This window comes from Drosophila pseudoobscura, chromosome X (assembly GCF_009870125.1).
Source record: "Drosophila pseudoobscura strain MV-25-SWS-2005 chromosome X, UCI_Dpse_MV25, whole genome shotgun sequence".
Classification (NCBI taxonomy): domain Eukaryota; kingdom Metazoa; phylum Arthropoda; class Insecta; order Diptera; family Drosophilidae; genus Drosophila; species Drosophila pseudoobscura.
The window spans coordinates 53,197,744-53,211,979 of NC_046683.1; the positions used below are offsets into that span (position 1 = coordinate 53,197,744).

The window sequence follows — 14,236 nt, forward strand, 5'->3', positions numbered from 1 at the left end:
CATTTTCAAAGTACATACATGATTCCCCCATCTCTTGTTTTTATTAATACAATACATATTTCTACACACAATGAGAACAAACTGATGGAATGGTTCGAGAATCTATACATGGAATTTATTTCGAAACAAAGATACATATATATGTCGTATTCTTATAAACTGGAAAGTGCAACTGGAGTAATCGAAGCGTGTTGGCGATCTACTATATATAAGAGTTATCTATCGACTAGTGGCTCCAGGCGGCAGCATCAATCAACTGGTTTAGAGTTCCTGCAGTCGCTCTTCGCGTAAAGAGAGGCCTCGTCCCAGCATTTCCCATTTGCTGAAAGTTTTCTCAACTGTTCAGACATATGCCATGGCTGGTTCGCATTCGATCAGATACTTGCAATATTTTACGTGTATTTACCATCGCTGTTTGGGCACTTCGAAACTGGTTCGAATCTCTGCTCTCAGATATACTTTTTTTTTGTATCTTTTAAAGTACCAATTCTGAATTTTCGTCGGATGCACAGCAACAGTAGGATTCTACTATGAAGAGTGCGGGATAATCGTAAGAGTACTACAGATAAGAGAGGACAGTGCATCATCTAAAAGCTTACATTAAATGGCACTAATCTGGTCACTATTTTTATGTATTATAGTAGATCCTACCCTTCTTTTCGGGTTCGTTCCTTTAACAATTTGCAAATAGTAAAATATTGAATCGGAAACTTCTTAATATGTACTTTGTAACTTTTTTTAAACACATCTAGGTTCTACGTAGAGTAGAGTAGAGTAGAGTTTGAGATAAGAAAAATATTATCTATTGTGACTACTTGGAACTTAAGAAACAAACCTTATGTGCATTGGTCATTCGCCAAGAAAGTCGATTTATATCATAGATCAAGAGACAACATACCAAGCTTACATGCGGACAACAAGACTTGCAGGGATCTTATTCAAACGGGAGAGCTTCGAATCAATCGAAGAGAAAGCGGTTGCAAAATTCACATTTAAGATAAGATCACTTGCGGGGTTTGAAAGGAGTCGGGCTGATCCTACAGCTTCTCGGGTATCGGGTGTGACCGATTCCTAGTTCCGATCGACTCGATCCGGAGTGCACTCTACTGTGTGGTACTAAAAAGATAACTCAACATCGATGGCTGCACGTGAAAGCTTATAGTTGCCTCTTCCCACTTGGTACGAATCAAACGCTGCAACGGCGTGTTGAGCGTTGACTCCTCCTTGGCGACCACATCGCTACTACCGCTAGCGCCACTAGCAGCACCACCAACACCGCCGCCGCTAGCGGCACCCACACCGCCACCGGCAGGAGCACCTCCACCCGGAGTCGGAGCAGCAGCAGCGCTCGCTTCTCCATCCTTTCCGGCTGGCTTTCCCGCCATCGAGGTACCCTCCGGTGTGATTGGTTGCCGCTCCAACATGACCAATGCCTGCTCATTGTACGTGCGATTGTCGATGGTCATCTGTATCTGATGCCCCGAACAGCTATAGTAGTTCACATCGAAGCGCGACTCCGCGTGGTAGTTGCGCAGCAGGTCCGGATTCCGGTTGAACACCACACCGTAGTGGCCTGTGCAGCTCGTTACCCAGATGGGATAGTTGGGCGTCTTGAGCCGTGAGCCCGGCTGTCGGGATTGATTAACCGCTGCCTGTATTCACAGTAAGAAAGTTTCAAATATAGATATAACGCGGATCGCCACAGTTTTAGAGAACAAAAATAAGAGCATTAAGTCCGTACTTACGCTAGAGGACTCGATGTCCCACAGCAGCAGACCGATCATACATCGTTTGAGCACTCCGTACTGCGGAACCGCCTGAAAACAAACACGAAACTCAATACCTTTGATGGGGCCTATCTGGATCTATATCTTCTTCTTCGGGTTACGTTACACACATAGCTACTTTCATCGCCCACATTGACGACGCCGTTGTGTATGTAGGGCGTGGCACGTCCCGTCAGCAACAAGGTGACAATCATCAGAGAGCCCTCCTCGTGGTTGCTCATTGTGAGGGGCGAGGATTTCGAGGAGTCCAGGTCCGTGCGCACTCTGCAACGATTGGAAAAGTATTCACCGCCGAATAGCAAATGATAAGGGTCTACAGAATGCATCTGATACAGAGGATATATGGATACATGACGGGTATATGCGGACACTGGATCAAGCTGAAATCTTACTTTCCCATGGATCGCGTGAGGACGGCGCTATAAAGAAACAGCAGAGTGCCAGGGGTCTCTTCCTCTGAAAACTTTGAAGCGGGTTAGAGGGATACTTTTCGATCAGAGAAACGTATAATTCAATTGTGCAAATTCTGGGTCTTACGTATTTGAAATTCCGCTTCATAAAATGCTCTAGCTCCTCGTTGGGCGACAGGGTAAAGACATAGAGCTGCAACGAATTGGGAATGCACTTTCTACCTGTGTTCTTTTCAAGGAAATCTCTTTCCCATCGAAGGGCTTCCATCATGAAATAGGGGGACGGGACGGGGGAACTCACCTTCTCGGTTACCGAGTCGTGGAAGTAGCTGGCACTGTGATCCACAAAGACCTCGTCCTCTGACGGCAGTACCATGGTCACCTTTCCCTTGTCCGAAATGGTTCGGAGTATCTCTACCAGGGCACAGAAGAGGGCCTCCCTCTGCATCTCGGCGTTGGCCAGGAGCGGGCTGGAAGAACACACATGCGAATGCGAATGGGGATGAGCTGAGCTCTGTGGATTCCAGAGGGGGATTCGAACACGCACTCGGTGAGGGCAGCCACACGGCTGGTCTTGCGGGCGAAGAGCAAATACTTGAGAACGAATCCTTGGACGACGGACAGCAGGCCACGGGTGGCGTTTCGGGGCGATCGAAGGCCGTATGCAAGCTCCTCCTTGGGCGCTCCAAAGACAAAGGACGTCTGCAGCCACTCGGCACGCATGGGGATGGCGGCAGTGCCAAAGATCAGATTGCGCAGATCCTAAATGGGACAGGACAGACATCATCACCGTATCGCCGACGAAAGAGGCGTTGCCTACCGTTGCCAATTCGGATGTTATGGGCAAACCACCCTGGGTGATGAACTCCTTGTTCATTTCTAATTGGATGTCGTGTTCCGCTGGATGATTTCTGTTTCCGCTAGAGACCTTTGCTCCACTCTGCGACTCGTTGGCGAATGATTTCTCGCGAGGCACAGTTCTGTGCCCTGTCTGGACTTGGCTCCGCATCGGGTTGAGCCTGAGAGAACGTTGGCACTGGGAATGGGCATGGCAGACAGCTGCTTTTAAGCTATTTCACACTTCAGAATGGATTTTTAATTTCATATTTAGTCGTGGGCGCACGAGGCGTATGCGCAACGAAACAAAAGCCAGCAGTCAGCCAGGACTCACGGCAATGCCAGTGGCCACCTGACAGTGGGCACCACACATACTGAATTTGCCCAGACGCCTGGCGCCAGGCTTGGGGATGCCATAGGAGACTTCTGCATGGTGTTGCCCGATTTTGGCCCACTGTGCTGGGCCCAGGATTAGCTTTGGAGGGTCGTTCGCTTGTCTGTCAGTCAACGAAAGTAACTTTAAATGAAATTGAATTGAATTTAGTTTTGTGTGCGGCACACGAAACCCGATGCAATAGTATGTGGCACAAGAAGTGAAAGTGTTACGGAGAAGCTCAGAGACTGCTACTGGGACTGGGAATGGGAATGGGCTTGGCCCTGCCCATACTCGTATGTGCAATATATTTTGCAGGAATTTGGCATGTTGAAGCTTGTCAGAGCGCTCCACACAACCGGAAATATGTAGTTGACGCCCATTTTGAGGCAGGAACACGTGTGCCCGTGTTAACACCGGGGGGACTCCCATGAAAAGCACCGAAAACATTTCACTGGCCACCGCATTATTCTCGGCTGAGAAATTTTAAATTTAGACAGCACTTTAGACTTCTTTTATGGCGATACGATTGATTTGTTGAATTTCTGGGAGGGCCTAAATGGAAGTGAAAGTGGCCAAATAACTGGGGGGCTGCTCGGTTATAGCCTTGGGCATGTCGCCTGCGATTCATTAAAGTGCAGACCCTGACATGCACACCTGAACAGAACGACAGTAAATCCCACTGCAGAGAGCGAGCCCGGCCCAACCATGTGTTGAAGGACAACCCAGCAGCGTCTGATGGAAGGTTTTCATATCAGTTTCCGACGGGCAGTTGCTAACTAGCTCGGGAGGTGTTAACTTGGATTGACATTTAATTGGCTTACGGATTATGAAGAACAGTAGTATACATATATATTATGTGCTCACACGCCATTATTACACGGTAGTAACACAAAATTGGCTATCTGGCCCCATCTGCCCGAGATATGGCGCCCCGAACTTTTGAAGGGGCCAATAATTAAAGTACTGCAATGCCTATGCAATAGGCCTTATTTAATACACAATAATCCCTACATACAAATACACTTTCTTGCTTAATTTATAGGTTCAATAATTCAAAAATGACGTGGGCTCAGCTTGGGATCGGGGAGCCGTCTGGCTGGGTCAGCGTATTACGCATAACCGTCCTGGCCGACGCTGGGGCACGTCCCACTAGGTATAGTGCATTGAAGTACATGCTTATAAGCCGTAGCCTGAAGGCCGACTCCCACAGGCAATACTCAAAGTATACACGACGAAACAGCCAACAGACGTACTGGTACGGCGACGTTCGGCCGCGCTGCATGTAGAGACAACGCTGGGCGTAGCGGGCCATGACACGAGGCCGATTCACCACATCGCCGTGCTGGTGGCTAATGGCGCGCACGGTGTTCAGGTTGCGGACCTAGGCACGACATAAATTGGTTAGAAATCACAGCTAAAGAGCTTATTTTCAAGAAGAAACATACAACAAACAGCATGCTGCGCGGCATTTCCTTCAGAGTGCCCATTATGGATTCAAAATTCTTCCGGGCCACCTCCTGCATGTGCTGGATGTCCTCCTCCGACAATTTGCTTCGGATTCTGCCACCGCGGATGCGAATGGGCTGCTGGAAGAGCACCTCGGCGAAGCGCATGTAGTCAGCGATGCCAATCTTCTCGGCGGCAGCTTGCATCTTCGATTCGTTGCGCAACACGGTGGCCTCCCAGAACTCACAGAGCGGGCCACGCACCTCGACCGGCAGCTCCTCGTACAGGCCATGGTCCAGCAGAATAATGTCGGCTCTCCCACTGCTTTCATTTCTACGCACAAAAACTATGAGGGAGGGTGGATAGAATTAGCACTGACTGTTGCCTGGAGCCTGCCCTGTTACCCACTGTTGCCGGGATGCGGATCGGCGTGCACAAAGCCGGTGTAGAAGATTTGCTCGGCAAACGTGTTGAAGAGCTTCACATCGATGTCCTGCACGCTAAGCTTTCGGGCCGCTATTGCCTCAAGGTCGCTGATCTTGCAACCATCCATCCATTCAAGGGTGAGAACGCGCTGAATGACAAAACTTTAGTCGAAGCATTCCGGACAGGATAAATAGCGAGCTCACCGTCTTGGTGTACGGCCAGTAAACTTTTGGCACATGAACAAAGTTGAACTTCTTCATATCGAAGGCACAGCGCTCGGCATTCCGGCCCTCCTGCACAAAATTCATCTCCTGGACCAGATTCTTGCGCACATCCCTTAAAATCCAGCCGAAGTTGTAGTCCTTGAAGAAGAACTCGACAATGTCCTGCAGGAACATGATGGTGCCCAGGTCGCTGATGAAGCGCTTCTGCAGATCGCTGTACTGCACCTTAACGGCCACGTGCTCGCCACTCGGCAGCTTCGCCTGGAACACTTGGGCCAGGCTGGCTGCTGCTACCGGCTTGTAGTTGAATTCCTCATAGATTTGCTCGGGCAGCTGGCCAAAGTCCTTGTGGAACACCTTGCGCACATCGGCTTTTGTCGTCGGGATGCATCTGTCCTGCAGCCTTGACAGTGTGCTGGTGTACTCGATCGGCAGTATGTGATTGATGGCCGCAACGCCCTGGCCCACCTTTATATAAAGGCCGCCATTGAGCAGACACGTCTCCAGCAGGCGCTCGGCACTCTTTTGGTGCAGCGCCTTCAGCCTGGTCTCGTATTCGGCAACGTTCTCGTCCAGCCACATATAGTCCGCAGCAATTAGTCCGGCTGTTTTGAGAGAGCGCACAAAGCGCACCGACGCCCCGCAGTACGTAAAGTCGTTGACAATTCCATCATAGCCAATGGCGCCGACACCGGCCAGGACCAGGCCCACCCGTCCAATGGGAAATGATCTCCTCTCACTGTTCTGGGGAACCTGACTTTGTCTCCCAAATCTTCTAATACGAATCCTGCTGCCCAATTGTAGTAGTTGCTGCAGTCGCTAGTGGCCGACAAAATGGGAAGGATCAGAAAGAAGCGTTCCCGGCCCTTTTTTATAAAAAGTACTCACATGAGTTTTTTGCATGTTTTTTCCAAAGCGTTCAAAGCGCAAAGGTTTCGTGCCCGTAAACACCTGTTATTGTTGTTGCAGAACAGCTGTAAGTGATTCGACGGTCCGGCAACATTTTCCAGTTTCAGTTCAGTCACTAGCCAGTTCACACAACAAACACGCCGCACACGAATTTGCTATGGACGGTACCAGATCTTCGGTTCTGGCGGTAGGCTCCCGCTGCGTCATCATGAGCCAGCCCACGGTGAATTTACTAAAACGGTGACGTCTTCCGCTGTGGTGAGTGAATTTACTTAGCTTCGAAATTAATATTGATAATTTAAATGGTGAACAACATTTTCCAGGTCAGCTTGTACATATATAATATTTGTTATATGAGGGAAGAGTATATGTATTTACCCCATCTATTAATAATATAAAACTAATATCTATTAACACACGCAGATATGGAACAGTCCATCCCTAGGCGCAGGTGTCATCCCTCGACTGAAACCTTCAAATGCACACATAGAAAAAGTAACGGTAAGTCAGCCAATGCAAAGCGGACAGAGAGGCCGCCGCAAAGTGGGTGAAAGAAGAAGAGAACCCCATATTCAAAATGTTAACAAAGACAGTCGATGGGGACATTGGGAATCGGTGTTTTGCGCCGTTCAGGATAAGTTAAAAATCAGGATCAGCTCTTAGATCCGTCAGCCGTCGAGTTTTGTGGGCAAGAAGCCAGTCCATGGATAAATTAGAATTCGATTTTGTATGTGTGTTATGTTCTGCAGTTTAACAAGTAGTTCCATTGTACTAGTACTAGTTTTAGTTGTTACATTGTCCATCTGCGATGCTCCAGACATATGTTGGCCACATCCTGTACTGTGTATGGACGGCTAGGAGTTCGGAAGCAATTTATGGCGTTCTGCCTGCATATTTTTCATAAATTTAAAAATGCATATTTCGTTAAAATCCAATTGTCTTTTATTTTCTTTTCTTTCATTTTCAATTATAATTATTCAAAAGGACTTTAATACAAATATTTGAAAGAGGCACTGCGGCACATGTCGTTCTTTTGAAGAAGAAGGCCTTCTTCTTGATCAAGACTTTTTATACCTTGTACTCAAAGAGTATAGCGATATACCCGATTCGTATAGATCAGTGGTTGTCCGGGCCTGTTGTCTATGTATGTACATATGCAGTTTTTCATGACATCTGTTTGATTCCTTTTCCTGCTCTACGCAGCTGCCTTAATCTACCTCAAAAACACTTAAATTTAGATCTGATATTGCAACCCCAACTTGTCGTTGGGCCTACGAGGGGTTTAAGAATTATCAGAGGTTGGGATAGCTAAGGGATCGTCACGATTAACTTTCTTTGCTTTCGTGACATAGTTCGCAAGTTTCACAAGCCGGTCGTGTGCATATTGGAAAAACTTCTGCGAAGCCCGGTCGAAAACGGATTCATCAAAATCGCGATATTTTTTTCTAGATGCACCTGTAAAAGCAGGGAACAAGGGTAATTATTTAGCAATCACTTAACAATTAAAATGAACTCTCACTTCGAATAGCCAGTGTAATGGAGAGGGGCCTAATGCACTTCTTCGTCGTGGTTCCCCTCCAGCAATATTTCTCGGCCAGCTCGTCCACAAATATTTTACGCCAACACATTCGAATGTATTTCTCGTAGTCGCTGGCATTCAAATTCTCAAATTCCTTGACCTGGTGCACAAAATATAATGTTTTGTAAAAACGAAAAGATATCAAAACCTTTCGTCTTACCATTCTTTTAAGAATTTCGTCGTCTTGAAGGCTTTTCTCCAATGCTTCAAGTTCGGATACTAGGGTAAATGGGTTCAGCGGTATTACTTTTGTGGGCCACTGACCACTGTCCGTACTGGCTGCTCCTATTGCGAGGGTACCATTCTGCAAAGCCTCCAGTTCATTGTCAATTTTGTCCAGCCTCGCGAAGATCTTCGCGTCCCTATCTTTTTGCCATTCCTCCATGGCTTTCTGTGTTTTTTGTATGCTTTTAAGACGGTCTAGCATCTCTGTGGAAGTGGAAATGTGATACCCGAATGAAGGGAAATAAAAATTCAAAAAGCTTACCCTTTAATACATTATTGTACAATATGTTGTTGAGCGAAATCAACTGTCCCAAGCCTGAATCGAAGTCGGTGGCACCTTCCGGCTCAGTATCTATAGGATTGTGAAGCTCTCTTTCCGCACAATTCTCCTGCTTCAACACCCTTGTGGGATTCGCCCGCTCGCCATTAGTTCGTTGTTTTTTCCCAGTCAAAACAACCTCAAAGTCTGAACTGGGACTATCCTCTAATGCGAAGCTACTGACATGTCTTTCGTCGTCGTTATTGTCCCAGTTTTGATACCCATTTGCGTGAATTCCATTTCCGCGGGGCGCATTAGTGCGGATTTTCCTTTTAGGCGGCATTTTGTTGATGCGCTAAATACAGAAGCATTAATAAAGGATCGCCAAGAACATTAATTGATCATTTACCAGAACGGAGAGCAGAGTTCTCTATGATATTGTTTTACGTGAGGGAGCGGTTAGGTCAGACAAAGAGCACCTAAAGCGAGCAATAATCGAGCCTTTTGCTTTCGCCTTCCGCTCGCTTGAGCGAATGTGCGCTAGTACGTCCTGAGGCAGCACCCACGAACAAACCAATGTTGTAGACCTTTTACCTGAGTGTACTATCCACTTATCTTATTCATATGACCATCTGCTGCCACTTATTCGTTTTATTTTAATAGTTTCTGTGGAAAGAGGGGGCGTGGCGTTTATCAACAAACCACTGTGTAGATGCAACAGCTGTTTTCTCATCGCTGTCAAATATCGATTGCTGCTGGCTGCTGAATATCGATTATTCGACCATCGCTATTCTGTATACGAACGCCGCCGCCGCCGCTTTGTTTGTTGCAGCGGTGCGTTTGAAGTTTTTTTTAGCGTGCAACAAATTGTTTACCTTAGCCAGTAGTGTACGCAGAGGAGGCGCAGTTCATTAGCTCGAGTCGCCATTAGTCTTCGCCCCAGTCAGAATGTCGGGAACTATACTCGAGAACTTGAGCGGACGGAAACTGTCCATATTGGTGGGCAGCCTGCTGCTGTGTCAAGTGCTGTGCTTCCTTCTGGGTGGGCTGTACGCGCCCGTGCCCGCCGGCCATACTAACGTGCTTGGCTCGCTGTGCAGGGAAAACCATGCGCGCCAGAACGACACCAGCTTCTTTTTGTACTCGCGTGGCGAAGGATCTTGCACCCAGGTTACCCGCGAGGAAGTGGAACAGGACTCGATGAAGCTGGCAAACCAGATCGTGCACGTCTTCCAGATGCCCCTACCGCGCGACAGTCGTGTGCTGGACTACTCGCGCTGGCAACAGAACCTCATTGGCGTGCTGCAAGTGGAATTCGGATATGACTCCTCCTCGGAGCTGCGCGAACCCCCCAAGGAGCTACAGTTGACGATCGACATGCGCCTGGCCTACCGGAACAAGGGGGATCCCGACCACGCGTGGAAGCTGTACGCGCATGGCGTTGAACATCGTTATCTTGATTGTGTTGCCGCCCATATCGGAAGCTCGGAGACGCTCTACACCTGCGACATGATACCTCTTTTTGAGCTTGGGGCCCTGCATCACAGTTTCTATCTACTGAATCTGCGCTTCCCGCTGGACACGCCCAAGCAAATGAACCTCCAGTTTGGGCACATGCACGACCTCACGCTGACTGCAATCCACCAGAACGGTGGCTTCACCCACGTCTGGCTCATGCTGAAAACCCTGCTCTTTCCCTTTGTGGTGGGCATCATGGTCTGGTTCTGGCGCAGGGTTCATCTGCTGCAAAGGTCACCGGCCCTGCTGGAGTACATGCTCCTCTACCTCGGCGGAGCCCTGACATTCCTCAATTTGCCCTTGGAGTACCTGTCGCTCACCATTGAGATGCCCTACATGCTTCTCTTGAGCGACATTCGCCAGGGCATTTTCTATGCCATGTTGCTCTCGTTCTGGCTGGTATTTGCTGGGGAACACATGCTGATCCAAGATTCCTCCAACAAATCGACTATTCGGTCGCGCTACTGGAAGCATCTCTCCGCCGTCGTAGTCGGATGCATCTCTCTGTTTGTCTTTGACATTTCCGAACGAGGAGTGCAGCTGCGCAATCCATTTTACTCCATCTGGACGACCCCGCTGGGGGCCAAAGTGGCCATGAGCTTTATACTTCTGGCTGGAGTTTCGGCGGCCGTATACTTCCTGTTTCTGTGCTACATGATCTCGAAGGTCTTCAAGAACATTGGTGACAAGCGCACTTCGCTGCCGTCAATGTCACAGGCGCGTCGCCTGCACTATGAGGGTGAGTAACACTAATTTGGGAGACCTTATAGAAATAAAACCGACAAATATCCACCCAGGACTCATCTACCGCTTCAAATTCCTCATGCTGGCCACACTTCTCTGCGCCGCTCTAACCGTGACCGGCTTTATCATGGGCCAGATGGCCGAGGGCCAGTGGAAATGGAATGATGACGTTGAGATTCAGCTGACTTCGGCCTTCTTGACCGGCGTATACGGCATGTGGAACATCTACATTTTTGCCCTGCTCATCCTGTACGCTCCCAGCCACAAACAGTGGCCCACAATGCACCACAGTGACGAGACCACGCAGTCGAATGAAAATATCGTGGCCTCAGCGGCCAGCGAGGAAATCGAGTTCAGCAACCTGCCCTCCGACTCCAACCCCAGTGAGATATCCTCGCTCACCTCCTTCACCCGCAAGGTGGCCTTTGAATAGGGGGTCGCAGCCGCGGAGGAGAATTTTCATTCAGTTGTGGGCCAAACTAAGATTACAACTTGTCTTTGGCCCGCAGCTGTAGCGCTCAAAGTGTGTGTAACGCTCAGTTTATTAGCAGTAGAGTGTAGCATTTCTTGCCTAGTTTCGCACTTAACAATCTGATCAGCATTATTAATTATCTTTATTATTATCATTACCAGATAGATTTCGGTAGATTTTCTCAGCATGCTCTAAGTGTTTTCCCTTCGATACATGTATTCTCTTTATGTTTGCCTCGGCAGTCAGTATTATCTTTTGAGTCCAATTTAATAGCCTGTAAGATTTTATATACATATGTATTTATCAAGTAATATTTAGGGGCATACGCCCCATTTTAATATTTATATATTTACCAAACCTATGCGTAGAATTCTTCCCCATTTTTTGTAACTGAAAACGTAGAGCAATTTCTTACTCAAGTAGCGATGCAACGAATAAAAAGCAATATTTAAAATGGCAAGGAGCTGCATTTTCATCAGAAAACTAACGCAGAAGTTTGATAAATGCTTAAACCATATGCAATATTGCAGCTGTGAATCTGTCTGCTCGCCATTGCGATCGTTTCGAAATTTCGGGAATGGTATAGAATATGTGAATGGTGGAATCGGGCTCTGAGGTCGGGTCTGGGTTTACCAAATGATTCTCTGCGGGGTGCTGTAGTCCTGCCAGTAGAACTCTTTGGTGAAGTACACATAAAATGTGGCTACATTCAGGAGCAGATGGGCGCCCAACTCCAGCCACTCGGAGTAGCCCTTGCGTGTGTGCCGCGTGTTTAGCCGGAAAAGGATGTAGGGCACCAGAAAATATCGTAGCTCGAGGAGCCGCTGGAAGCACAGAACCAGCACGAGGCTGAGGGGAAACATCAGCTTAAAGCTGTCGGGCATGTGACGCAGCCCGCAGTAGAGCACTGTCATGGCGAACAGATAGGCAGGCGCCATGGCATAGCGAAACCACCAGAACCGACCATACAGGCGGCTCCAAACATAGAAAGTGTAGTGACGGTTATCGGCCAACAGATATGGATGCACAACCGTGTTTAGGTGGATTACCGTAAGTATTGAGACCACAGCCAGAAGGGCGAAGATTCTATTGCGGCGAAGCATCTCCACCGCGGGACGAAGCTGGCGTAATGTGTTAGATACGGCAAAGACAGCAGTAAATATGGCAAAATAGAAGATTTGCGGCAGATTTAGGGAGGCTTCGTGGGCGCTCTTGTCACCCACTACAATTGAACCGTTGATGCACAGGAATCCAACGAAGGGCAGTATGACGGATATGTAAAAGCAGCACTTGGCCAAAATGCTCAATATACAGCTAAACAGCAATTGGGGAGTGCCCAACAGCTGCAGCCACATCTGGAAGGGAAGGGATCACTTGGTAAACGAAAATATGTATTCTGTGCTACTTACATCTGCTCCTAGGAGTCTGATATGTCCTCTGGGCACTGCACGCCTCTTGGCGCACTGCTGGACGAGCGTGTCCAGCACAGTGATTCCGGTGACCATGCAAACCCACACGATGTTCGTTTGGCGCATTAGGACACTGGCAGCTCCAAAGACAGCCGCGGGCAAGTGTGCCTCATGCTGCCAGAAGTGGTAGAACATAAGCACCATGGTCAGCGACAGGGTGTCCGTGTAATACAGGTGACTGAAAAAGTATAGTGGCGGCAAGACCGATAGGGTTATTGCCTCGTGCGCCGCATAGGAATTGCCGCCTGTGCCGGCCAACGTTCGACGTCGGATCCTGTAGAGCAGCATTATGTTGATGCCCGCGCCGATAAGACTCAGCAGGCGTAAGCCCGTCACTGTGCAGTAGTTGAATGGATTCAAGATGAGGGCAATCAGATATAGGCCGGGAAACGTTGTTATCTTCGGGTCCCACTGAAAATGAGAGTGAGTCAATGAGTGCGAGCGTGGCCGACTGGTTTCTGCCCAGTACTTACCACGTCAAACTGTTTTCGACAAAAAGCAAGGCCCTGTGGGATATGAAACTCCTCGTCGATTATGTAGTTTGAAGTACCGTTGACTCGCAGAAACAGAGGCAGCGAATACATCACAAAGCCAATGGGCAGGACCAGTTTCCAGGATCCACTCATGATTAGTCCTGCTGCCAGCGGAACTGGCTCCTTCGATTGAGTTTGTCTCCTAGTTGCTTTTGTTTAGTTATTTTTGACCCCACCGGCTGCTGTTCAGTGTGACCCGCGGATTTTTCCCTCAGAAATATACCAAAATATACCGTCTCTTATTAAATATACACCGTAAATATACTGACGAATAGCTTGTAGCTTGTCAAACGGAGTACGGATGTATTGTTTACCCTATTCCGTTAATTTAATATAAAGATACGGTTTAAAAACGTAAATAAATAAATAAAGACCTTTTCTCAGATTGATATGAAATCCCAAAAAAAAAGAGAGCAAGTCCCACCAAATTTTAGCGCCAAATAGATTTTGTTTGAAAGTGAGTGAGCGAAAGGATATAAAATGCATTATAATAAATGCTGCACGTAAGTACGATTTGAGAACGAAAACTAAAAAAACCTGTGTATGGAAGTTTCTAAATCCTTCCTTCATAAAAATACCTTTAAAAATTCAATTTAATAGATTGATGAAATTGATAATATATACCGTAACGGTCACCCCGCCCAACCGGCAATGTTGCAGAATGGCATAACGCGATTCCCGATCACGAAGAGACATGCCACGCTCCGACCGGCTGCCATATAGCTGAGATATAGCGTACAGAAAAAACAAATATTCGAATGATTTGCACATCCAAATCTTCGGAAGGCTATATCTCAGATATATGGCGCCAGATCGGAGCAGGACCCACTTTCCCAGGATCGTGGGGATCCAGCCTGTCGAACGGCATCAAAATCTCGGCTACGAAACTGAGGCCGATTTTTTGCAAATTTAATGATGTAACCATCATGATTTTTTGCGAAAATCGTGAGGAAATGGATGTCCTTTTTTCCGATAGCAGTCGATTGGCAGGACTCTCCCGATCACGCAGAGCCATGCCACGC

General features: G+C 47.8%; 5 protein-coding genes and 1 long non-coding RNA gene across 7 annotated transcripts; 2 read left to right on the top strand and 4 right to left on the bottom strand.

Moving 5' to 3' along the window:
* Nucleotides 1-15: 15 nt before the first annotated feature.
* Nucleotides 16-3,260, bottom strand: LOC4813145 (inactive ubiquitin carboxyl-terminal hydrolase MINDY-4B). Its single transcript, XM_001353898.4, has 8 exons — nucleotides 3,018-3,260; nucleotides 2,745-2,959; nucleotides 2,499-2,667; nucleotides 2,325-2,390; nucleotides 2,180-2,250; nucleotides 1,898-2,051; nucleotides 1,746-1,817; nucleotides 16-1,652 (listed from the first exon to the last, which is right to left on the bottom strand). The coding sequence occupies exons 1-8, from the start codon at nucleotides 3,204-3,206 to the stop codon at nucleotides 1,104-1,106; spliced, it is 1,485 nt and encodes a 494-aa protein (XP_001353934.3). The 5' UTR covers nucleotides 3,207-3,260; the 3' UTR covers nucleotides 16-1,103.
* Nucleotides 3,261-4,365: 1,105 nt separating this feature from the next.
* On the bottom strand, nucleotides 4,366-6,739 carry Adck5 (aarF domain containing kinase 5). The gene is made up of 5 exons (XM_001353899.4): nucleotides 6,395-6,739; nucleotides 5,486-6,325; nucleotides 5,265-5,430; nucleotides 4,856-5,202; nucleotides 4,366-4,791 (listed from the first exon to the last, which is right to left on the bottom strand). The coding sequence occupies exons 1-5, from the start codon at nucleotides 6,407-6,409 to the stop codon at nucleotides 4,480-4,482; spliced, it is 1,680 nt and encodes a 559-aa protein (XP_001353935.3). The 5' UTR covers nucleotides 6,410-6,739; the 3' UTR covers nucleotides 4,366-4,479.
* LOC26533713 (uncharacterized) lies at nucleotides 6,550-7,350 on the top strand. The gene is made up of 2 exons (XR_004470068.1): nucleotides 6,550-6,673; nucleotides 6,739-7,350. It is a non-coding gene; the product is annotated as an uncharacterized lncRNA (long non-coding RNA).
* Nucleotides 7,335-9,217, bottom strand: LOC26532800 (uncharacterized). Its single transcript, XM_015187848.2, has 5 exons — nucleotides 8,888-9,217; nucleotides 8,482-8,833; nucleotides 8,155-8,423; nucleotides 7,935-8,094; nucleotides 7,335-7,870 (listed from the first exon to the last, which is right to left on the bottom strand). The coding sequence occupies exons 2-5, from the start codon at nucleotides 8,819-8,821 to the stop codon at nucleotides 7,698-7,700; spliced, it is 942 nt and encodes a 313-aa protein (XP_015043334.2). The 5' UTR covers nucleotides 8,822-8,833; nucleotides 8,888-9,217; the 3' UTR covers nucleotides 7,335-7,697.
* Nucleotides 9,218-9,258: 41 nt separating this feature from the next.
* Nucleotides 9,259-11,672, top strand: wls (Wnt ligand secretion mediator). The gene is made up of 2 exons (XM_001353900.4): nucleotides 9,259-10,735; nucleotides 10,794-11,672. Exons 1-2 carry the CDS (start codon nucleotides 9,427-9,429, stop codon nucleotides 11,171-11,173), a joined length of 1,689 nt encoding a protein of 562 aa, XP_001353936.2. The 5' UTR covers nucleotides 9,259-9,426; the 3' UTR covers nucleotides 11,174-11,672.
* On the bottom strand, nucleotides 11,336-13,430 carry Alg10 (alpha-1,2-glucosyltransferase Alg10). 2 transcript variants are annotated; one of them, XR_004470063.1, is made up of 4 exons: nucleotides 13,155-13,430; nucleotides 12,622-13,092; nucleotides 11,566-12,567; nucleotides 11,416-11,486 (listed from the first exon to the last, which is right to left on the bottom strand). XR_004470063.1 is itself a non-coding variant. In XM_033383233.1 (3 exons), exons 1-3 carry the CDS (start codon nucleotides 13,305-13,307, stop codon nucleotides 11,842-11,844), a joined length of 1,350 nt encoding a protein of 449 aa, XP_033239124.1. In that variant the 5' UTR covers nucleotides 13,308-13,430; the 3' UTR covers nucleotides 11,336-11,841. The 2 variants fall into 2 exon arrangements, 1 of the variants encoding a protein (XP_033239124.1); XM_033383233.1 differs by having other exon boundaries at nucleotides 11,336-12,567.
* Between the last annotated feature and the right edge of the window lie 806 nt (nucleotides 13,431-14,236).

Coding starts and splice junctions, on each gene's coding strand:
- LOC26532800 (XM_015187848.2), bottom strand. CDS start 8,821: ATGCCGCCTAAAAGGAAAATCCGCACTAATGCGCCCCGCGGAAATGGA. Junction 8,095..8,154: donor ACGAAATTCTTAAAAGAATG/GTAAGACGAAAG, acceptor TTTGTGCACCAG/GTCAAGGAATTTGAGAATTT. Junction 7,871..7,934: donor CATTACACTGGCTATTCGAA/GTGAGAGTTCAT, acceptor CTGCTTTTACAG/GTGCATCTAGAAAAAAATAT.
- Adck5 (XM_001353899.4), bottom strand. Junction 5,203..5,264: donor CGATCCGCATCCCGGCAACA/GTGGGTAACAGG, acceptor CCTCCCTCATAG/TTTTTGTGCGTAGAAATGAA. Junction 4,792..4,855: donor CGCGCAGCATGCTGTTTGTT/GTATGTTTCTTC, acceptor TGTCGTGCCTAG/GTCCGCAACCTGAACACCGT.
- Alg10 (XM_033383233.1), bottom strand. CDS start 13,307: ATGAGTGGATCCTGGAAACTGGTCCTGCCCATTGGCTTTGTGATGTAT. Junction 13,093..13,154: donor GTCGAAAACAGTTTGACGTG/GTAAGTACTGGG, acceptor TCTCATTTTCAG/TGGGACCCGAAGATAACAAC. Junction 12,568..12,621: donor TCAGACTCCTAGGAGCAGAT/GTAAGTAGCACA, acceptor CTTCCCTTCCAG/ATGTGGCTGCAGCTGTTGGG.
- LOC4813145 (XM_001353898.4), bottom strand. CDS start 3,206: ATGCGGAGCCAAGTCCAGACAGGGCACAGAACTGTGCCTCGCGAGAAA. Junction 2,251..2,324: donor TGAAGCGGAATTTCAAATAC/GTAAGACCCAGA, acceptor CCCGCTTCAAAG/TTTTCAGAGGAAGAGACCCC. Junction 1,653..1,745: donor GGGACATCGAGTCCTCTAGC/GTAAGTACGGAC, acceptor CTGTGAATACAG/GCAGCGGTTAATCAATCCCG.
- wls (XM_001353900.4), top strand. CDS start 9,427: ATGTCGGGAACTATACTCGAGAACTTGAGCGGACGGAAACTGTCCATA. Junction 10,736..10,793: donor GCGTCGCCTGCACTATGAGG/GTGAGTAACACT, acceptor ATATCCACCCAG/GACTCATCTACCGCTTCAAA.